Below are 25,030 nucleotides of genomic sequence, written 5' to 3'. Positions count from 1 at the left end.
GCTTTTGTTCCATACAAACATCCATGCACCATCAAAAGCCTTTGAGAACTATGTCTTTTTGAAAAACGTTGTCAAGGAACCGAACATTTGTGAAAAAAAAAACAGATATGAAAAGCGAGGAAGAGCGCAAAAAATTATACCCGATGATAATGACTTAATTCGTATAGGTTTTTAGATGCTAATTGGTTAGCTTGCTTGAGGGGGGGAGTAGAGTTACCGGGGTAAATATGTCAGGGATAACGCTTTCCTACCGGAGAATGTTTCCACTTGTATTTTTTAAATATCTGGTCTCGTCGTTGATATGCTCATTCATTGTGAAATAAAACTAGAAGCGTAAATGTATGTATTGATGGAAAATTTGCAACCATATTTCTCTACATTAATAGTATGCACTTATGTGTTCGTTGGCAGTTTGGCTTGTTCATACAAAGGTGCTTTTAATACACTCAAAGTAGAATATATATATTGTTTTAAAACCCAATACTAACATATTTAGTGTGAAATCAATGTTGTGGACTATAGTTTTTTATTAAAACTAATAAATCCCGTTTTCTTTTAGACGTCAAAGAAACGAAACACGTTAGTCCTGGTTATTCTTTTTATTGCCAGAAAACCTTTATTGATAAATTGCAGGGGTTGTGTTTACATCTCTCAGTCTATAGATAATCAATCTATTGTTTATGTTTACTGCACTCAATCGTTAAAGCTCTATTTTCAGTGGCGTAGCTAGGATTTAGAACATCTCCCGCGAGACGACACATGTAAGGAGGGTCCGTGGGGATTTTCCCCCCAGAAAAAGTTTTGAATCCAGACCTGGAAATTTTTGAATCCAGACAATGAAATCCAGGACCTGGAAACGAAAATAAAAGAGGCGAAAATAGAGGGGGGAGAAGAAATTCAAAGCATTAAGGATTGGAGTAGCACAATAGAAAGTGAAGTTGGTAAATATGAAGCTAGTGTGTCAGAACTGAACTCAGCTATCAAGGATATTCATAGATCAGAAAGTGAGAGAGTGAAGAGAGAAGACGAGGAATTAGCATCAAAATTGCGTCATCAGAAATATGAGGAGGAAATAAAATTTGAGAAAGCAAAATTACACAAAAGCTTAGTTTTGAGATAAAGGGTTTAGGAAATTCAAGAAGTGAAGAGAAGGAGTCTAAGCTGCTTACCAAACTACCCAAGTTGGTCATCACCAAGTTCAAGGTACAAACTGACTGGTGCATTCTAGAGGCATTACTTGTGAAAGTACAAAAGCCACCTATATTGATAAAAAAATTTTGACAGGCGCAATAGATAAGGCAGACTGACACAAAACAAGATTTTACCTGTGAGCTGCACAATGGACAAAATGAGCAAAAGGATACTCTTGACGAACCAAAGTTTGAACAGCATTAATGTGGCCAGACATGACAGAAGCACCATCATAAGTTTGCATTATAAGTTTCTCATTCGTAGTAGAAAATTGACCAAGTTTATCTTTCACAACTTCAGATATTGCAGGAGCAGTCCTAATCATACTCACATCCACAAATCCTGATTGTCTTTCAACAATTTCATTACCCTTAAGAAGTTCTGCACTTCCTAAAATCAAAATGCCAGGATCCTACTCATTTTCCCACTCTTGACAAAGTCGCAAGGAAAAAATATCCACACGCAGTCTCAATTCTCGAGAAACTTTAAATATGAAGGTATATCTAGGCATTTAATAACTTCGGATTGAGACATCGCATCATAATAATATGTGATATGATCTTATAAATTTTATTATTGTTACTTGTTTTATAGCTCTTTTTATTCATTTGGCTTGAGTGGAATTTATTTTTTCTTTATTTGATATAATTTGGCTTGGTATCTTTTTGCAAGCTGTTCAGCTATAAATAGAAGCTGTAAATTACACAACAGGGGTAACTCTTAGCTTCTTCTACAGATCTCCATATTATATGGTCTATGACTGTCCCTCTGTGTCTTAGAGTAAAACAAATTATTTTTCAATTTCAAATGCTGAGAAAGAGAGACCTGTAGTGGGGGCTAGGTATCTCTGTCTACTAAGGCTATTAACTATAAGTTAAATTTATTTATTTATTTATTTATATATTTACCCTTTATGTACACATTGAATAGTGAATCTGAAAACTTACACACATGTCTACTAACTACTGTTTGGAATTTTTGCTGCAGTACGTGCTCTTGGGAGAAATACAGGTGTGTGCAAAATTTGTAGGAATCATGATGGTGAAGACTGGCTTGGTTGTGACCAGTGCTATCAATTCTTTCACGTCAGTTGCAGAAGTGTGGACTTTCAGCACTTTGAGGAAAATTTCAGCACTGGAACAGCACTTTCAGGAAAATTTTATTGCTAATGTGCAGCTAGGATGAAGTGATGCAAGGTGCAAATGTAAATATATGTAAATAAGATGTAAATTCCAATGATGTAAATTATTTTGGTAGAACTGTACAAATTATCTTGTCAGAAATTAAATGAAGCAATGTACTATTATACCTGAATTTTTGTGGTAGTATAATACCAACTATATTGCTATATCTGAATCCTTACATTCATTATTGTGATATCCCAACCAAACAAATGATCTAACCACTCTATTACTCAACTATTCTTATTATAAATATGAGAGCCCAACATATAACATTTAAGAAAGCCATCAAAACAATTTAAAGTTTAAAAGTAAATATATTTGTAACGTTTCGTCTTTAACCTAAGACATCTTCAGACAAGTGATATAAAATTACATGAGATTTGAGTATATATAATCTATTTACATAATTATGTAAATTAATGACGGATAGGAAGGTATAAGATAGTACATGACAAAACCGCACAGACGAAGGGGCATAAACACAATGCAAAAACTATGAAAACACGTTGCAGAAGATTAAGTGGGATTGAGCTGCCCTGGATGTTAAGTGATGGTTTGAGTTTGGAGATGTGGAGGCTTTCATGAATCATGAGTTCATGTTTGTCAGAACATGAAGAAAGAATTTTAAAATCATCAAAGTCGGCACAGTGCCCTGCAGTGGTTATGTGGGAGAAGATGCTGGACAAAACTGGACTAGATGACGGTTTTCCAGTTATAGGGGAAATTCCCAAGTGTTCCGATACTCTGGTGTGAAGATGGCGTGTGGTTTGACCCACGTACGATGCGGAACAGCATCGACACTTGAAAAGGTATACAACACCAGATTTCAGAAACTTGGGAACTTTATCTTTAAATGGAAAAAAGGAAGAAATACGTGTGGTGGAACGAAAAACAAAGCGAATATTAATTAAGATGCGGATAAGCAGCATTACAAAGTCGAGTAATTTGATTGCGAATCTGAAGCGAGTGGGAACCAGTGAAGGGAAGGCAAAAATAGACCATTTTCTTTGAAACTGTGTGAATAAGTGGTTTTGGCTCAAAGGTATTGTTAAGGAAGCGACGAACTAATTCGTCAAACATATGAGCGGGATAACTATTCAAGTTGAACAAATTCCTGACAACCTCAAGTTGGATATGAAAATTTTCATAATTAGAACAGAGGTTGAAGATTCCGTGAAGTAAACAGGAGATTAAAGAGCGTTTATATTCAACAGGAATGAAACTCTGGAAGTTGGTAAAAAGACCGGTAAAAGTGGGTTTACGATAAACAGAGGTGGAGAATTTACCTCTTGAGCGAGTTATTTCAATATCTAGGAAAGGCAGCTTTCCGTCTCTTTCCAATTGAGATGTAAAGGAGATATTAGGGTGCTGGCAGTTTAGGTAATTTAGAAAAGTAGGAACATGATCCAAGGATCTGAAAAGAAGAAAACAATCATCAACATAACGTCGATATAGAATAGGTCTGAAAGAAGGAGGATAGTTGGAGAGCCATGATTTTTCATGGAAAGACATGAAAATATTGGCGAAGAGTGGTCCTAGAGGGCCATACCCATAGCCACACCATCAATCTGCTGATAAATCTGGCCATTAAAGGAAAAATGCCGGACAGTTTTTGACAGAAAGAGAAAAGAGTTTGGTGAATTGTGAACGATCAAGGCCTTCAAAACACATACAGTTTGAAAAAATGAGATCTGAGATGATCTCAATCGTTTCATCTACAGGAATATTAGTGAACAATGATGCGACATCAAAACTGGCCATAACTACATGGTCTGAATCAATGTCACTGCTCAACAGTTCCTGAACAAAGGAAAACGAGTCCTTTATGACAAAAGAACTGATAGAGATTGGAGTAAGGAAAGGAATGAAAAACTTAGCTATTGCGTACGAATAGTGATTGATACATGATAGAATGGGCCTTAAAGGAATAGAGGATTTATGAATCTTTGGAAGTCCGTATAGTATGCCAATGCGTGTACCAGTGGGATACGGCTCATTGTAAGTTCTTTCGTTGATGCAGTTGCCAGCCTTCAGTTTCTTTAGCAACGCTTTAACTTGATTCTCACGTTTCAGGGTGAGTTTAACTGCGTCGTCTTTCAGAGGTTCAAATCATTGAAGTATCCGATAGGATTTCGTCCATCTTCATATTATAGTCATCTTTGTTGAGAATTACAACACCGTTACCTTTGTCGGGTTTCATAATTACAACGTTGCTATCGCTCCTAAGGTCTTTGAGAATGTCCAGTTCTTCCTGGGTGTAGAAGGTGTTAGGTCGATTGTAGCTGCGGAAACCGGAGTATGCTATATCTTTTAACTTAACTTTGAAATCAAATCTCATGTAATTTTATATCACTTGTCTGAAGATGTCTTAGGTTAAAGACGAAACGTTACAAATATATTTACTTTTAAACTTTAAATTGTTTTGATGGCTTTCTTAAATGTTATATGTTGGGCTCTCATATTTATAATAAGAATCTGTTTTCCGCCTGGCAAATCTCTAGCTACGATATTACTCAACCACTTAATTTCCCAACTGACATTAGTACCCGACTGTAGTACCACTGGTACTCATTGGGTAATCATATACAAGTAGATGAGTACCAGAGTGGTGGGGTACTAGAGTCAATTTGGTAAAGAAGTGGTGAGAAAATATAATACTGGGCACTACAGTGGTTGGGTATTAAAGTAGTTGGGTAATCAAGATAATAGCAAAAGCCTTCCACGATCCTGCAAGGTCATGGAAAAATCTTCCAGTATTCTGCATGATCATAGCCAAAAACAAACATGCAGTCGCACTCGGCCGCCGAAATCGTAGCTTTCGCAATCGTCATGTTTTTCGCTCGAGTAAGCCGCGAAAGTGATGACTCGTCACGCGTGGTCATGTATTTCGCAATGGTCATAAATTTCGCTTGACACCGGGTTTAAAAATTCCGGGGATTATCGTTCTGGGGCCGGTTGTATAAAGCCCGTTTAGCTTAAACGGTGGATAAGTTAAAAACAGAAAGCAAGTCTGTGGTTTTATTTAACAGGCAAACTTAATGTTTTTTACCTTAATACAAAGATACTGTTTAAAACTACATATTCAGTGCATAATATTCACATTGACTCATTCAAGAGAGTTGTAAGAGTGTTATTTGATTTTGACTTATCCACCGTTTAAGCTAAACGGGCTTTATACAACCGGCCCCTGGGTTCTAAAAATTTTAAAGATTATCGCTTCAGATTTTAATTTTCCGGAGATTCTCATTCCAAGTTTTATAGTTTCCGGAGATTCTCATTCCGGGTTTTAGAGATTCCGTAGATTCTCATTCCTATTTTTCAAAATTCCGGAGATTCTCGTTCCCGCTTCCCCGTTACTCGTTCCCCGTTCCTTGATTCCCCGTCCCTTCATTGCCCGCTTCTGGTTTTAAAGATAACCCAATGAAATGCGTTTCATTCCACTCTCCAGAGTTCAACTGTGGTATACATTTTGTTCCATTGCACTCTTTATGCTTTGAATAAATACCATCCGTCAAAATGCTTTTCGCAAACGTGTTCGCATTTATTTACATTTCTCAACTTATTGAAGATTCAGGCGATGAAAATACGAAAAAGACAAAGAAAATTTGCCGTTTCTTGCATGAACTCCTTTTGTGTATGTGGTTATGTATTTAAATTTGATCCATAGAATACGTTCGTAATATAATAAATTCTTGTTGAAAAGTGACAGTCTATTTTGGTATTATATAAAACAAATATTGAATGTTTTCACTCTTGCAATGGTAAAAATATTTTCACTTGGCTAAAGAAAAAATGCTCCATTCAAGTCAGCTATCGCCTCGTTGAATGGAACATTTCATCTTTAACCTCGTGTAAATATCCTTACCATTGCACTCACAAGCAATGTTATCTGAACATCTGAATTTGGATATTGTTATCACCTTTAGTCCTTGTCTTTGCATCAAGTGGCTCTAGTGAAGGAGGCACTTCCCCTCAATAGAATGAATGATATATTCTCCTTGTTATATCCGCCAGTGTCTGGAGCTGTTTTTTATGCCCGGTATTTCCCAGCAGAGAATTGTTTCGATATTGTAGCTGAGTAGCACAGTCTTTCTTTCATTTCGTTGAACACAAGTAGTTTCCTGTTTACTGTGACCTTTTTATTCGTATGAGCCTCATGGAAACTACTGTCGCTACCACAGAAAAATTGCGATGTCATTAAATCATCATCCTTGTGGTAATTCTGTTTAATTTCTCTCTACGAAATATCTTCGCGCATTCTACCAAAGATTCCGTGTTAGAATTCCAAGCTTTTATTGCAATTGTATGTACTTTACTGTATACTGACCTCAGAACTTGCTTGTATGCTAATCTTTAGAGCTTATATTATAGAGCGTGCCTATGTCCTAACAATAGCTTTCTATTAATTTTACTAATGTCATGCACGTACTTGTAAGCTTTTCTTAAAATTTAATTAATAAATCATCCCTGCTTTAACGTCATTATAATTAATAAAGGTTTATTGAATTTTTTACCCACTCTAAGGTAATTTGGAATACAACCTGGTTCAAATGAGCTTGCGTGCGATTTATCAACTCCGAAATCCAATATTCCTATTCATCCGCAAGGGTGGGATAGCATAATTATAAAATGTATAGCTATGTTTCCTATATCAGGCAAATCCTAAAAGCTTGATTGGATAATAGATTTGCCTTTTAACTGCAGCCAACCACACAGCAAAGTTCAATTTTGGCCTTAAAACGTGTAACGAAATAGTGTGAGAGAGGATTTCCTTCTGCATTGCTTTCTTTATTGCAGAATGTATATAATGTTGTACACGTCTATACATACTGTATGCACTCGAACGCGTGTCAGGGGTGTAGCATGCGGGGGTGCATGTTTGGTTGGCGCTACACCTTAGTTTTAAAAAGGTGGTCGGTTAAACGAAATTTCGGTTGATAATAGCACACAATCGTCGGTTTTTGCTCAACTTGCTAAGCTGCTTGCGATAATTTGAGAAGTCGTCTCACTCGTCTGCTTCAACTAGTGCCAAGAGTTCTTCGATAAAACTTTGGTGTTGCACACCCAGCATATGACATTTTGGCAATGATTTTGCAATTACAATGATCGTCTTCAGAACCAGAAATTAACCACCCGCTTATGGATGCTGGCGACGCCACTTAGTTCAAATACTTATAGAGTATTGTTGAATATTTCATATTAAAGTTATTGCACTGTATATCATAGGAACACCTAAAAGAAAATAATGGCGATCACAAATCACTCTACGAAATTGATGAACTTCATCGCGTTGTGGAACATTTACACGTCTTCTTAAGCCTCTAAAATGCGATGCAAATGTAGTTACAGCCTTAACGTTTACCGATGCCCGCCCGCTACGAGCAGAAATGTGAACTTTAGTGTACCTAAAAACAGTAATATCAGTAATATAACTAATATGCTAGGAGAAACGAGGAAAAATGGATATATCGTTCTAGTTACGCCCCAATTTTCTGTATGGCCCGGATTGCTTATAGTGTTTTTGCTGAAGTCAAACTAATGCATGAAATATGACTCGGTATGAGAAAGAAATTTTCATCATACACACTCCATTAACGTAGTGATGGCGTCAATTTGTAATATTTTGGATTTTTTTTTCATTCGTAGATCAATTGACCTTTTTTCCTTTCAAACTTTAACTATTCATCCATATTTTTTCTTCTTGCTCTTATTCGTTTTTTTTCCTTCCACTTGCCAAATTAATGAATGCCAGATTCGTTTATTCACCTTTGAGTTATACTAAAACAAATATTCAACTGAAGTGAAATGAAATTTCTTTAATGATGTAGCATCAAATGTGGTATAACGACTGCCTAAAATAAACAAAATACTTCTCGACGCTTCGACCTGAGGGCCTTTATCAGGAGAGTTAGCAGGCCCTCGATCAGGTCGAAGACCCTCAGGTCGAAGGCCCTCCGGTCAAAACGTCGAAAAGTGTTTTGTCTATTTTAGGCAGTCGTTATACCACATTTGATGCTAAGTTGTTTGAAGACGCTGCCACGTTGCTCCCTGGTTAGATTCTTTAGTGATGGTTCAATCAACCTGAAAGCTTATGTTCCGTCAGGGTAACAAACTTAGAAACTATTATTTTTTGAATGTGAAGAAAGCTAAGCATACCTAGTTTTAGTGTGCAGTGATAACCAATTTGTGCAGTGATAAAAGTAGAATGTGCAGTGATAAAATGAGAAATGTGCAGCGATAAATGGTGTTTTCTCAACAGACCTCACTCTGCTAAAATGGATTTTTATCATACCCCTCCCCCCTCCCTCTCCTTGTGATGATTTGCGCAGTGATAAAAAAATCTTAAAATTCGCTATGATTTGAACTTATTCTAGCATTATTTAGTTATTTATTATCAGTATATTTACCTTGACCGATTTTCTCTGAAATTTGTAGCATGATTCATAAATTCATAAATTTCTTTAAAGAAACTCGTCGGGTTTCTTTATGAAATTCGCTTCCGAATCGATTATCCAACCCAGAACCATTTCATTGATCCGTAGATACCAAATCACAAAGTGTCTAACTTTTTTTAAGATTATGACATTTTATACGATATACTTCACCACTTTTTATGATACAGGTGTTTCCTTTCCTTTTTATTCTTTTGCCTACTAGCACATTGTAACATCAATCATTTCAGTCAGTTTATCACGCAAATATTTCAATTCACAGACTGACATGTTCTTACTATATCATTACCTCAATAAAAACGTAGAAGGATATAAAAATATCACTGCCTAGCGCCTGGGACGTTCTTTCCATGCTTCTTTACTCTCAATACAGTGCACGTGAATTTAGTATTTTGGCCATGTGGTTAAACATATTATTTACATGAACATGCTTTCTGAAGACGAAGAGCGAAAAACGATAATTCCACCAATTCATTTATAGACTCATGTTATCGCAGCTGTTGACCGACAAACGATTACCGGTCACATGTCACCGGGGGCCATACATGAGGAATAATTTATTTCAAGAGAACGTATTAAAACTCCTGTACTCTGTAACCCAACGTTTGTTGAATGCTATTCCACTGATGTTATTGTCGAGCACGAAAACGGCTGAAATGGGCAAATATTTTCATCGCCTCGATGATTTTCCTGACCTTTTCCGGTCACATATAACTTATTATAAAGTGAAGCTTGTTAGATTTTTGATTACGCATTCCTTGTTCACTGTTGATATTGTCGAGAATTCTTTTCTGAACAAAGCAGAAATGACTATCACCTTAGCAGCTATGATACAGATCTCTCACTTCTAAAATCTAAGAAAGAATTACGAAAGAACTCAAAGAAGCTTTAGATATAGTGGAGCTGTATTGTGGAATAGTCTGCCCATTCGATATAATTTATGGTTTCAAAAGACAAAATTTCGTTGTAAATAATATTCGTTTTGTATTTGTGTTTATTAGTTGTTTTTTTACCCAATCTAGGCTAAATAGACGCCCCTCACGAAAATCAGCTATTTAGCTGATGAGGTTAGCGTCTTAAAAGAAATTAAATACATATAAGATACATACATACACACATATATGCATATAAAGTGCGTGTCATTGCATGCATGCGTGTTTATATCAATCAAGACGTTACCTCTTTGCCGAATATTTGTTAGATTTACCCAATATAAACATTTCATTTTGTGTGCATTGGCTTAAATCGGACTTAGTCTACAATGATTCGGGATTGATGGGAGGTTATTTACTAGTATATTTCAGTGTATTGCAATTCTGGAAGTGTGGTCTGCTATATAGCAAATTATTAAGAGAGACTGCATATTGCGTGAACTATATATTATGTTTACAATTATTACCGAATGGGTATTCAAAACAATGAATGCATGTGTTTCCTTTATTCCGCCTAGCGAAACACAAAGTTAGGAAAACGTGTAATCTCCGTGTAATTTGTGTAAATTGTAAAAATGTGCAGCATATAGATGATTGTGGTTTACATAGCGGAAATCATCAAATCTCACCAAAATTATATGCATGCTCTTCGAAACCGGATTTGCGATAAAATTACCGGCCGTTTCGATCAAGGGTAAGTATATAGTAATATAGTAAACCAAATTAATTGTACGTGTCTTCCACTAGAAAAAACATTTGCATATTGTTCTTGTAATTGTACCAAGTTTATCATTATTGTAGTCGCAATCTTCAGACACTGCATAACAACTGTAATAATATATCAGTTATCCTTTGTTATAAAGTAGAGTCGAGACGCCTTCGCAAGAATATATTGGTCAACTAAATGAAAATATAGGAAGCTCCTAGCACGATCTTTGTATGTTTAAGCTCATGCATTTGCTTTTGATTCGGGAAATGAAAAATTTCTCCACTTTTGTTGCATGATTTATCACCAAAGTGTAATTTTCAGCTACTTATACAGGAAATGCATGGTATATATGACCGCGTGCATGCTGACAGGAAACGCTCATTCAGCTTATGACAAACAGCGAATCAATATCAAAGCTGACAAACAGACTCAAAAAATGCAATCCTTTCAATAATGAGAAAGGCATGTGTGACAGGCTTATAAGGATTATATGATTCACCGTTTAGAGTTGATGTTATAGTTACTGCGAATCAGGAAGTTGGAAGAGTAATATCAACACCTTATACAATATTATAGCATTGCTTTGAAGACTCGGTAGAAATTAAACTGCTGCTATAAAGCTCTCCGATAAGAATACAAGCAAGCCAATTTTTCAGTTTAAATATACAGAGGTAAGCGTGTTGGAAAATATGCATGTATATAATGTTCGAGAATATACGTCATAAATGTTTTAGCCGTAATTAGCGCTCTCGATCTTTTCACCGAGGTTTTCTAGGCAAAGAAGTTAAAACTTTACGAAATTAAGTTATTGGAATACAGAATATCATTCCATGAATTTGATAAATGCATGGTAGATAATATATATACTTTACCTTTTAAATTGCAATTTTTCAGTGACAACAACAACTTTCGATACGGGCGATTTTAAGAAATATTTTAAAATTTATTAGAATACATAGTAGCTATATTTTTCGATATGGTATACTTAAGTTCAATTCTAGAATGTTGTTCAATAGAGCGAATAAATAATTTGCCTAGTAGCTAATCCTTTTGTTTAAAGGTCAATCTATATAAAATGACTGTAAATCTGTGTTTAATCAATTAATGTTAGGATGCTTGCTTCAATTTCTATAAACTGTGCACGAAGCACATTATAGGAAAGAAGCATGGTCAAGCATGTCTGCTCTACGTACGGCACACAATAGCATAGACTTTCCCAATGGTCGCGGTCTGACAATATGTGTATAATTGTTCAGTATATGAAAAGTATTCCGTCAAACATGCAATTGCTTTGCCATGCATCGGGCGAGAGTTGCACTGTCCAGCAAAAAATTAAATAACTTTATTGTCAACTGTTGGCATTTATGCGGTTATGAGAGGTTTATTTATTATAATCTGCCACGACATTCATTTTTCCTGCCAATCTTTAATTATTGTATACTAGCACTAAACCACGATGCCTAATACACGGTGTCACTGGTTTAGTTTAACAAAATGGAGTTATATATGTGACTTAACTGCTATACAGAATTAATTTGCAATTTCAATTTGCGAAAAATAATATAAGCAATGCTATACTCTAAGCGTATAGTATTTTTCTTATCAAAACTTTGTTCATCCATGAACTTCTGAAACATCATTTCGAAATTCTATAAAACCACACCATCCAGGAAAATGATTCGCAGAAGCTTTTAATCTATAGGCGCTTAATTTAAAAGTGTCTAGTATTACAGCGTCTAGTATTTATGTCAATTTAACGAGTTTGGGGAATTTGCATGGTGGATTGATGGCTAACGATTACAAAATTAAGACATTTTTCATTGATCAATGCGCGTGATAACAGACAACAGACAATAACAGTTTTTCATGCCCAAGCAAGACAGGAAAAATTTAGGCGTTTAGCAATAAATCTAAGGATTTTGTGAAAACTAGTGGGTTTTTTTATTCACCAAAGGCGAAGTATCGTGTAATGTGAAGAATAAGTTTCTCCGACCCTACCTACCAATTTGCGAACGTTATACTTGTGCAATTCTGCTGTACTTATTAATTGCAATACTTGCACGTGCATATATTAACAAAAATTTGACCTCATAGATAAATTTAGCAAAGTATAGACTGCATTATGAGGCGATTGGATTTAAAATATTCATATTAAACATTTGGTGTTAAAAATATGAAGAAGAATATTTCCTTAAATTCAAAATGCAGCAGGAATTTATCTTCAAGTGTACTGTTTTTATAATAACACAGTGGTTGAACTCTCAAGGTTTTTATTAATAATGTTGCGCCACTCATTGCGCAAAGTGGACCGGGTTTTTTAGCTTCGAATTGGATGCGCTGCTTCTAATAAATCCTTGCAAATGTAAAATGAAATAAGAAATTAAAGCAGCAAGAAGTCGTGCAAAAGCAAAAGCATTATAATTTGTGGAATTTCTGGGTGTATTTACCGCCTAGTATAGGGAATATTGAGCAAAATATCTCAATGGATTTACCGAGTATGTGAGGAATATTGAAATAACGAAATAATTTTATATGGGTGGATTACCGTATAAGTATATAAAAATATCGAACAAAATAACGAGTTGGGTTTTGTGAATTGATAAATAACGATCATCATGTTCCAAAAATATTTCAATTATTGATCAATTTAATTCCTGGGCTGTTACTAACGGATATACAGTCATAATATCTCCCATGCAACTAAAGGCAATAAGGCAAAATAAATTTAAGTTTTAAAGAAGCTGAATTTGCAACATAGTTGATAATGTATTTATAAGAACAAGCCAATTAGTCAAAATCAGTTAGCCAAAATCAGCGTACGTATACTCAATTACTGCAGAGACAAAATGGGTTTCTATCACTGACAGTTAATCGCGTTGGCATGTGATATTACAGTTTAAACCTGCTAGGATATGAATTAATTTTTGAGAACATTGCGATGGGGGGAGGGGGGGGGGGCATGAGGCCGGTAAATAGATCATAAAAGATCCATTACTTGCTTGTTTAATTTCTAACGTGATAGCTTCGAAATCTGTGGGAACAAAGCCAAACACCGCCACCCCCTCTATTTCTATAAGAACCTGCTCCATTTCTATTTCGATCAACACGAAGTAAATCGTAGTCATCAATGCGTACTAACTCATCAGGTATACAGCTGATTCAATTAAGTTTGTGACAGGCAATAGCCCAATATATATTCCACGCGCAAGAGGCATGAAGGGATTGATGGCATTTTATGCATAATTATGCAACGATTGAAGTTATTATTGGAAAAGCATTGTTGAGTATAAATATAATCATCTCGTGGGAGTAGTGCGATGATGAACTTAAGGCTGTTATTATACTGTATAGCGGTAATGTGGAATACACGTTGTTTTGTATTATAGAAATAACCGAAATCTGCTAATCACGCTGAAATCTGCTGAAATCTGCTAAGTTCCTCTTTAAACTGCTTGAACAGGAACTCACGTAGCGCTTTCACATCGTTAAAAATGTCGACGTTTTGACATGTATATGTGCCATTCTGCCTTTTATTACCTTCCCGTGTAACTTTTAACATGATATTAACGCTTTCTTCCTTGTAATTTTCCATGACTTTGGAACCGAATATCCACCAAATGCCCTATTTATCAATCTAACTGTTTTCTCGCCTGCAAAGTGCAACCACAAACTACAAGGTGTCCCAAAAAAACGAAAACTATTGAAATCACCCATAACAATGTAATTGTTAGAGTTTGAATGCCTAAGCACTCTGTTGGGACCCACAAGCCTGTGTAAATGTTTGCCATAAGCATTTTTATGCATGCATATGATTCAGTAAAATTTGCTCGTACGCGAAAATGATATTTATTAACAATATTTAAAAGTGCATCTCAATCACCATGACCTTCGACATGTCCCTTTCTCCAGCAACACAAAGCATTTAGCATTTTACTGAGTTGCATTAAATCCCCACGGGCTAAAATTCGTGCACACGGCATTCAAATTTTAACAATGAGTGATTTCAATAGTTTTCGGTTTTTTTTGGGACACCCTGTATTGTGATAAATGCACATGTTCGTTTGGGAATTGCAAAATCACCGCATTTTTCATATGTGTCTTTTGTACTCTGTTGCTCGCATAGTGTCATTGTTTGGTCGGATGATAACATAATAAAATAATTAGCGTCCATTAACGACACCATTCAAAATATGTCGATGCATTAGTTAAGGATAATTTCCACACAAGGTTTTTGTGCATAGAAGTGAAAATGTTTGATTGGAATTAAAATCGTATTCCCCTATAGGGCCAAACTACAGGGTGAGTCAGAAAAAAGTCCCCTCTATTGAAATCAAGCCTTTGTTAGAATCTGATTGCCTTAATATTATGATAAACCCAATTGAAAGCAAGACGCTTTATTTGAATGCCTCAACCTAATAACTATGCTATTTACACACTACTGCGTTGATCATGCATTCAAATCAACAAAGGCTTCATTTCAATAGGGGGCACTTTTTTTTTACTCACCCTGTAGATTGAATGTTACATTAAATTGCTATATATGATATATACCACTCTAGGCTATAGCTATAATTGCATCCATTGTACGTAGTATGTGGGTCATAACTGTTGTATCAAAACATGGTCTATTAACTTCTGAAACATGCCTTTTTGAATTCTGCAACGAAATGAGTTGTATGTAGGCTATACTTAATTGTCACTCCAAACTCTTTGTCATCAAGGAAAAAGCCTGATTTACACCGAAAGGGCCGGTTGTATAAAACTCCCTAACTACATTTTCCATAATGAAATCCTATGTAACTCAGATATACACGACTCTGATTAGCCATTTCTGTTCATAACTACAGTTAAAAGTTAATCTATCTTTTATATACAACTGGCCGCAGCCAGGGTAAGTTTGCAATTGCTAAATCTTAAATAGAAACATGACTTTAATTAAGCTCGTGTTAAGTATTATCGACATTCGATGATGTAATTTACCCCGGGTAAGCCATTAAAGCAGGATAAATTTTGGGCTTGAGAATTTTAATGGGATGTTAATGCATTAATCCCCGCGATCACACTATAGTTCAAATCAAACAAACAAGATTTTGCGGTAAACAGTCAGATGTGACGCATTGTTAACCAATCAGATTCGGGAATAGATGAACTTTGAGACTTGCTATATTATATAAACTATGTTACAATGGAAGGTAAGGATTGCTGCGAGCATTTTAGGGTCCAAGTGAATTGTTATATGAAATGTTAGTAAACTAAATCCGTTTTAACTAATAGCAATAGCAGGTTTAAAACACGTAAAGTGAACCTCTATTGAGCGTTAACTCGCTGGGACTGTACATGAATTAATACCTGTTAGCGAGAACACTGTCAATGTCTAATAAACACGATTCGCAAGCCTCTAGCCGCATACTTGAAACATCATTTGATGCAAAATATGGAAATCAGCAAAAGAATACAAAATGCCAATGGATAAAAAAGACTTTAAGGCATCTGTATGTAAGACTTGATTTGCTTCACAGCACTGACGGCTCAACTGCCGTCAAACAAAGCAAATTAGCAAATTGGATGGTACATCTTAATATTCTGGAAGAATTTATATAGTTCGTATATAAACAGTGTGAATCTAGCTGTGATCGATTGTATGCTTTTAGCGTTTCATAAATATACAAATTAAAACTGTAAACAACTGTAAACGTAACATATGAGCGAAAGATGAAAATATCTTACCTTGAATAGTCAAAATAGAACAGAAGCTTCAAAATTTAACACAAATTTGAAGATCCTGTCCATCGAAATAAAGAGCACATGGATATGAGCGAGTTTAAAATTTGTGTTCTACGCATAAAAAACGCGCACGACCACAATTCCTTGCGCTGAAAAGAATTAAGTTCAGAACCCGCTTTCTAAACAAATTAAACTGCTGCTACGCTCGCTCGCTTCAGACTCGCTCGCTCCGCAGCAAATACATTTAGGCTATCTGTAAAAAAAAAGGGGAATCGGGGAAAAGAATGGGGAAAGGAACGGGGAACGGTAAAACCAGGAATGAGAAAAGCCGGAATCTGTAAAACCAAGAATATAATATAATTGAAGCACGGTAAACCATCAACTTCGCCGACATTCTTCTCAGCGTCTGGCTTGTTGTGCGTTCGACTAACGACGAAAAGCCTCCAAAAACAGACATTCCAATTTCGAATTCTCAAACAAGATATTATTGTTGAAGAAATAATACAGTGTGTATAAAAAGAATTCGAATCCAACTTTGACAGGCTGCTGTGTATAAAATACTAAAGTAAACGATATGATTTTTATATGGCAACAAAGATTAGCTTATTTAGCTTGCGATTATACCGTTCTTATATCGACACGACCAAAACTGGCCGAGTTATCGTCTTTTAAAAATTGTTGCTCGAAATCAAGTTTTTCCGCCGATGGGAATTCGAAGTGAGACCTCCAAACAAAAGGAAGTGCAAATTTAAACAATAAATGTTCGTTGTTCCGTGCTTAATTCAGGCATTGTGTTCTTCAAAGCTATCGTTGAACATTGAATAAGCAGAATTTTTGCGATAAATTTGCATTTTAGTTTTCAGTAACAATTAAATTTTAAAGCCCTTTGGGGTCCACTAACTTTCAATAAAACAAACGTCCAATCCCCATCGGCGGAAAATTGTGATTTTTATGAACTTTTTTTGTCGAACCAGTACTCCTTCACTTTTCAACTAAATGATACGTGCAGCGTGTCATATGAAAGAGAAATAAATGAACTTCACAATTGTGTAACCATATTTGTATATTATATATATATATATATATATATATATATATATATATATATATATATATATATATATATATATATATATATATATATATATATATATATATATATATATATATATATATATATATATATATATTCACAACGCTCGAAACAAAGCACGAAGAAGAAAATAATACAGATTATCAGGCATAATGCATTTAAATGAAGCGTATAAGCCCCAATTAAGGGGGAATGGTGGCTATAAATAAGGTGGATCTCACTGCATCTCCCACTTCAAATTCGATCGAGCGCCCAGGAAGATAGCGGCGGCGACCCACCCGCGCAGCCCGATCACTGAAAATTCGTTGTGATCCCAGAATATCGGATGCACTTGTACCACATATGCACCTGAGCGCTCGATCAATGCTCCCATACTCAAAACAAAAGGAGTGCAAGTGAGAGCATTGGAAATAGAATACTATGGTAATAATATAGAAGGGGCTAGTAGCTCAGTCCATTCCTGGTTTTACAGATTCCGGCTTTTCTCATTCCTGCTTTTACAGATTCCGGCTTTTTTCATTCCTTGTTTTACAGATTCCGGGTTTCCTCATTCTTGTTTTTACAGATTCCGGCTTTTCTCATTCCGGGTTTTACAGATTCCGGCTTTTCTCATTCCTGGTTTTACAGATTCCGGCTTTTCTCATTCCGGTTTTACAGATTCCGGCTTTTCTCATTCCTGGATTTACAGATTCCGGCTCTTCTTATTCCTGGTTTTACCGTTTCCCGTTCCTTTCCACATTCCTTTCCCCGATTCCCCGTTCCTTGTTTTACAGATAGCCAATACATTTATATGCCAAAGCCAAAGGACTCAATTCAGCAATCCGATTATTTAGCTCAACGTTTGGAGAATTGAATTAGCTCCCACACCAGGAGGACAGGTATTAAACAGCACCAGCAAAAGTGTTTAAATTATAAGTTCTAAAACAGCACTATTCTGGAGTACTGCATGTATCCGGCCTGTGAGCGGCTTTTTTGGTAAAATTGTAAAAGAAGATTATTACTTAAACGCTTTGAAAAGTCAACCGCAAACATATCGATCAATAGACAACTTTTAGCCCTGCATGAGGATTTTGTATTGTTTTGCTTGTTTGAAGGTTGAATTTTTGAGCCTTACGCATTAGCTATGAGCGTTCATAAACTGTCTGCCTTTAAACGGATCGATTAAAAGGATTACTTTGATGACTATAAATTATATTTGTTTTCGAATAATAGGAATATCTATTATCGACTGATTTGAATTTTTACAATACGGGCTTGTCAAGCTCAAGAAATTATTTGGTACGTTTAAATGGCAAGGGTTTGCTTGAATGTATTTCTAGTTAGAATTAAATAGGGCGTGTGATGACATGAAATTTGTGAATATTTTCAGAACATGTACTCATCATCATGCAGCTTGGATCTAGAAACTGAAACTGGAACTCAAAGGCCACATGAGTGCAATTTTAGTAATAGGAGTTTTTTTCAATCAAGCTATTTAAAAAGACATAAAAGGACACATATGGGAGGGAAGTTACATGAATGTGATGTTTGTAAGAAGATATTTCGTGAAAGGAGCGATTTAACAAGACATAAGAAAACACACACTAGAGAGAAACCTTATAAATGTGATTTTTGTAAGAAGATATTTTCACATGTTAGTATTTTGGTTAATCATCAAAAAACGCACACCGGAGGAAAGCCTTATAAGTGTGATTTCTGTAACAAGCAATTTTCACGCAGTTACTACCTGGCTATACATAAAAGAACACACACTGGCGAGAAACCATATAAATGTGATGTTTGTAAGAAGAGATTTTCGCGTCGTAACAATTTGGTTAGACATCAAAAAACACACACTGGGGAAAAGCCTTATGAATGCGATGTTTGTAAGAAGAATTTTTCACGTGCTAATAATTTAGTAACGCATCAAAGAACACACACTGGGGAGAAACCTTATGAATGTGAGATTTGTAAGACGAGATTTTCGCGTAGTAATAATTTAGTTAGACACCAAAGAACTCACACTGGAGAGAAACCTCATGAATGTGATATTTGTAAGAAGAGATTCTTACAGCCTGCTGGCTTAGCCAAACATAGAAGGACGCACACTGGGGAAAAACTTTATGAATGTGATGTTTGTAAGCAGCGCTTCTCACAGTATGGTGGTTTAGCAAGACATCAAAGAACACACAGTGGAGAGAAAGATTATGAATGTCATGTTTGCGAGAGAAGGTTTTGTACTTTTGCTCAATTGACTGGTCATAAAAGAACACACACAGGAGAAAAATCTTATGAATGCGATATTTGTAAAAAGAGATTCTCGCAATCTAGTAGCGTGGCTAGACATAAAAGAATGCACTCTGGAGAGAAACCTTATGAATGTGCTATTTGTAAGAAGAGATTCTTACAGCGTGGTGGCTTATCAAGACATGCAAAAACACACGCTAGAAAGAAACCTGTTGGATTTGATGATTGTGGGAGAGATTTCGAGATTCTTCTGACATGATTATTCTTCGCACATTAAGAATGTGAGTGAACTTAGAGTGTAAAATGTTTACGGGAATAGATGTTCTCATGGAAATCACCAGCATTTCTACCGATTAAACTCGTGCTTGTGCACGATGTCTTTAAAAACACGCCCCAAATCGGATATCAACTTTATATTTCCAGCATTCAGTGAAAGAGAGTGAAGAGTCTATTTGAGTCCAGCAGCTTAGTTAGGTGGGTTCAAGAAATAGACAGTTAGAAGGCAGGGTGGGAGCATTCAGCAATAAAGCTTTGATTTAAACCTTAAAAACTTTTTAAACTTCTTTATTGTTTTCTTTCTCGCAGCGTGTAGCACACCGTTTAATTTGGTAAGATTCAACATTTTCGGTGGACGGCCCCATGTCACTGGCAAACGGTTTAATTTCAAAGTTGGAGAGACAGAGCGGAGTTGAAATAAAGAAAGGTAGATATTTTTCTCCGTCCCAACTAGGGTGAAAAAGGATAATCGCGAGTACCAAACTTGTTGTAAAATAGAAAATTGTGTAGCTGTGAAAAGTTCGGCGCTTACGTAGTCCTAATGACTTGCCTATGTCGCGCTCCTCAATACATTGATTATAGTAAGTACATTATCGAAATCGAAACAAAAACTGTTAATTTTTAGTAAATTAGCTTGTAGGTGCACCACGTAAGCTTAGTTAGCTTGTATTACCAACAAGCTAATTTACTTATTGATGTCACCATGCAAGCATACAAGAATATTAATAACTTTAGATTAAAGTTTATTATCGAATTACACCAGACATTTTGGCATATATATTTTGCTGTTGTTGAATAGTTTAACTGCCTTTTGACATTAGCTACAAAGGTTGATAATTTTCATAAAAAGGCTTGCTATCAGTACCACCAGTATATGTACTACCAGACGCAAGCGCGACATATAATGTAATGTATATAATGAACCACCAGACGCAAGAACGATATAAAAATAGAAGAACACGCATGCAATATCCCCTCGCCTGAAGCCATTACAGTAGTCCCTCGCTAACTCGAACCTCCAAGGGGAAAGAAAAATTGTTCGAGTTAACCGGAGTTGGTGTCAGATTACGTTTATTATAAGTAATACAGTAAGGTATAAAATCCAATCGAATCATTCTTCAAGAGATATCATGCCTGCCAATATGAATGGTCACCGAGAGTGGGCGACGTTTTAAAATTAAAAAGATCGAAAGAATACAAAAGGAACTAAAAAAGCTAGATCAATAAAGACCGTGGCACTACAGAAAATCTTTTGAAATTTAAAATCAATTATGTAACTACATTTATACACCGATTAACTTGTTGTTATTTCGATAGTTTCGATAGATGGGACTTTTGTCTCGTTCGCACCTCCACCTCTATATATATGTGTATATATATATATATATATATATATATATATATATATATAATATATATATTATATATATATTATATATATATTATATATATATTATATATATATTATATATATACACCCATTTGCAAAAACGTTTGCCGCAGATAGATATATAGATAGATACCCGAAATCTAATTAGAATTGCATATGTTGTGTAATATGATTGAAATCCCATGCAAATGTATTCATATGCAATTCTAATTAGACTTCGAGTATCTATCTATCTATCTATCTATCTGCGGCCAACGTTTTTGCAAATGGGTGTATATATATATATATATATATTTATATATATAATATATATATATATATATATATATATATATATATATTGTATGTTAATCCTTTCTTTATGCCAGATCAATAAAGCTGTTAAATCAAATCAAATCAAATCAAATCAGCTGTCAAAACGTTATCTTCTCACATTTTAAAGTTTTCTGATCTATGATTCGAAACCAAAGTTCGAGTTAACTGGATATATTTCACCAAGGGAAAACAAAATTTGTTTGAATTAGCGAAGAGTTCGATTTAAGCGAGTTCGATCGAGTTAAGCGGAGTAAATTATTATAGAAAACACTGTCAAATTCAAGGGGAATTGGATTTAGCTTGAGTTAGCGGGGGACTATACTGTAACATATATTTCTAACAGCGAAATGCTCTTGAGCTTCAAATTCAACTATCAATGCGCGACGAATAGTTTTAAATACTACAATTTTTAGCGAAATTTTAACTGTTTTTTCAACCAAATTCACCTTTATTAAACTTAATTTGAAATAATTGCTTTTCTAATTCCAATTAATTGAAACGAAATTGCTGAATAACTTCAAAGAAAAGTCATACATTGGTTGGTAATAATAAATACGTGCTTAAAATACAATATATGTAAATCACACTTACTCTCAAAAAACGCTCTCAAAAAGCTTTATCATCCATTTAAATCAAAGTTTTTAGGTACCAAGGCACATTTTACCTTCCCTTTCACATTTTTTCTTTTCACATTCGCGAACCAATATTACAATTTAGGCAATCACACGTTTGCAACGTTTGCAACGTTTGCTATAGTTCCCTGTTTAAACTTGTATTGAACTCATGCACGCAAGTGCACAACTTACAAAAACGCTGAACGTCTATATGACATTATGGTGCTCAACTTCAATTTCGCATTTGCATCCCCGGGCGCGTAATTAAAATCTCCAGGTGGAATTAGTAGCTACGTACCGGCCTTTGACAAACCAGCATTAATGATAATAGGTAAGTGACTACATGATATATCATACTTGCTACAAATTATAGTATACAGCACCTCTACTGGGGTAACTAGCAATGCATTACGACAAAAAAGAATCGGTTCTCCATGCGTACACAAGGGTGACGAATTTCTTTGTTCTCGCAGGGGATGTAAACCTCTTATTTTCTTCATTGCGCATGCACGGTCTCTGTCTACTATTATAGTGGAACACAATGCACTTCTTTGTATACCAAATCTCCTTCATAAAACATGCATGCATCTTTTACTAAATTTCCCTCTCGCATATAACTAATGCGTAAACGTCGTGCGACGTGTGCTAGAAGACTTCATGAGTATGTTTTATTGTTTAAAAATAGAGAAAATTTAAATTGGCAGCAACTTCGATTCCGTTGAATACTTCATTGAAACAACTTTGAATCTGCAAGGAGGTGAAGCAATCACTAATCACGCCTCGTTTATTATGTTTGTCGCTTAATCAACAAAAATATTACTGTCATTTTTTTATTTGAGTTCGACGAACGAGAATGCATCCCAGCAGTGTCATACTGAGATTTGGGATCAGATTTGCTACTTTCTGATGTGTCGTCATAGTAACAGGAGACTAAGTGCTCGTTTTATTTTGACATTTTGTTGTTAATTAGAGTATATATGAGCCATCGCTGTTCTTAAATTACTCATATTGCGGGTAACCTTTTGAGTCACATACGCTATGAGCCTGTGAAGTGATAATGTTAACCTTTTTGTTAATGATCGTTAACCAAAAATCTATTCCGAACGCACGTCACTAATCTGTGATCAGTGCTAGTAATAGTAAAAATTTATAGTAATAAGCATAAGCATTTTCTATTATATTCCACAAAGTCTTATTTTATTATTCAGTAATAAAAATACTTTGATCAACACAATCGAAAGCCTTTTAATTTAAGGTCTAGAGATATAACACCATTCCAATAAGTACGGTAAATAAAGGAACGTTAATTAAAGGTGCATAATGGTCAAAGATTAATAAACCAATTATGTTTAAAAAAGGGATATTAAAATGAAACGACAGAAAGTTTGAGTTCCTTCAATGTGGTCGCTAGTCGAATCTCGTTAATCAAGAAGACAATCCTTTAAATTATCACATTTTTGCTCACATTTTTCCAGAGTCGCAAAATTTTTTTCGTTGCTTTTGCATTTTTCATATATATAAAAGAATAATGCAAACAATTATGGTCAGTCAGGTAATGACGAGACAAGACAAGAGAAGACAAAATCCTATATAAAAATTAATATAAAATAACTTATATAATTAGGATATGAGGCTTCATGTCAAAATAAATTTTCAAGCGGTTTTCAAAAGCACATTTTAAAAAATTTTTGCCTAATATAATTTATGATAATTATTATATGTACTAGCTTCTTTCGCAAAGCAATTTATCCCGGAGCCGGTGCGGAGCACCGTGCGAGGGTACTAATTCCCCTCGGATATTTACACCTACGATGTGCAAATGCGAAATCAAAGTCGTCCGCCATTATGCAATGGACCTCACGCCATGGACGGTCTTCTACGTTATGCGCACGGGCCAATGTGAACTACTAAGTTCTTCATTGGTCGAGAAAAAAATTTGTATTTTCAAACATCAATGAATAACTGTCATATGGAATATATGTATTTTTTATTTAAATTGGTGGGAAACTCGAATGTGGTCAGGACTTTTCACGGTTGAACAAATAACAAAGCAAATTTTCGAGTTTCGACCGAACTCATCGTGTATAATAAAGTCGGAAGATTTTACAATTGGTAATATTTCATCCGGCGCAGCTTTAAAAAGTAATTCTTTTGTGGCAAACACAACTTTAATATTCTCAGTTTCTCTACTATAACTCTGAATGTGTTATGTGATAAACGACATTATAATTCCATTTATAAACTCCTTTTTCATAATAACAAAAGAAAATCAAAACCGGTCGAAGCGAAACATAAAACTTCGTAAGTTGTATAAGAAGTCTGATGTTATATTTCATGGTATTTATTCTCAAAATAATTTACCATAACACTGACTATAGATGAGTAACTTAACATCCAGAAAAAGGTAGGAATTTTGTCGTATTTCTGCCATTTTTTCACAAAAATATGAGGGTAAACTTTGATTCTTTAAAAATATACGGCCGTTGCGAGTTGCTATGACTACAGTGTTTCCACGTGCAGAAAAATATTCCATATTTTTTCAATTTCTTTTTCTCACTATACTATGATGTACCCTCCAAAACCCCCAACGCACATAAAATTTTCTAACAATCATGTTACCATCCCCATGCTTAACTAATTCTGCTCAACTGAGGCGAGGGGTTGCTGCATGCATGTATTTCTAGTTAAGAAATGTATATCAATAATGGCTAGCTTCTACAAGTTTCTTCGGATCCAATTTTTTTTAGCTGAGTTTGCCATTCGTTGCCTCCAGCGCCTTTAGCCTGATAACACAAACAAACCCAGATTATGGTTAATAAAGAAACTATAATTAAAGTTGCATAATGGTTTATAGTACCTAAAGAATGATGATGTATTGTAGTAACGCTAACAAAGGCTTCTCCAACTTGAGGCTTGACATTCTC

At 35.2% G+C, this 25,030-nt stretch overlaps 1 protein-coding gene and 1 long non-coding RNA gene across 3 annotated transcripts; both read left to right on the top strand.

Annotated features, from left to right (window-relative positions):
• Window positions 1–6,516: 6,516 nt before the first annotated feature.
• LOC114533387 lies at window positions 6,517–8,020 on the top strand. Its single transcript, XR_003688050.1, has 2 exons — window positions 6,517–6,678; window positions 7,602–8,020. It is a non-coding gene; the product is annotated as an uncharacterized LOC114533387 (long non-coding RNA).
• A 2,896-nt stretch (window positions 8,021–10,916) lies between these two features.
• Window positions 10,917–23,443, top strand: LOC114533298 (zinc finger protein 239-like). Of its 2 annotated transcripts, none has more exons than XM_028554808.1 (3): window positions 10,917–11,139; window positions 18,655–19,637; window positions 22,633–23,443. In XM_028554808.1, the coding sequence occupies exons 2-3, from the start codon at window positions 18,658–18,660 to the stop codon at window positions 22,679–22,681; spliced, it is 1,029 nt and encodes a 342-aa protein (XP_028410609.1). In that variant the 5' UTR covers window positions 10,917–11,139; window positions 18,655–18,657; the 3' UTR covers window positions 22,682–23,443. The 2 variants fall into 2 exon arrangements, with proteins under 2 accessions (XP_028410609.1, XP_028410607.1); XM_028554806.1 differs by lacking the exon at window positions 22,633–23,443 and adding an exon at window positions 20,097–20,811 and having other exon boundaries at window positions 18,655–19,792.
• Window positions 23,444–25,030: the final 1,587 nt, after the last annotated feature.

This window comes from Dendronephthya gigantea, unplaced genomic scaffold (assembly GCF_004324835.1).
Source record: "Dendronephthya gigantea isolate DGI-Jeju-01 unplaced genomic scaffold, DenGig_1.0 000089F, whole genome shotgun sequence".
NCBI lineage: Eukaryota > Metazoa > Cnidaria > Anthozoa > Malacalcyonacea > Nephtheidae > Dendronephthya > Dendronephthya gigantea.
The sequence above is the reverse complement of the archived record's forward strand: the minus strand, read 5'-3'. Positions and strand labels throughout refer to the sequence as shown.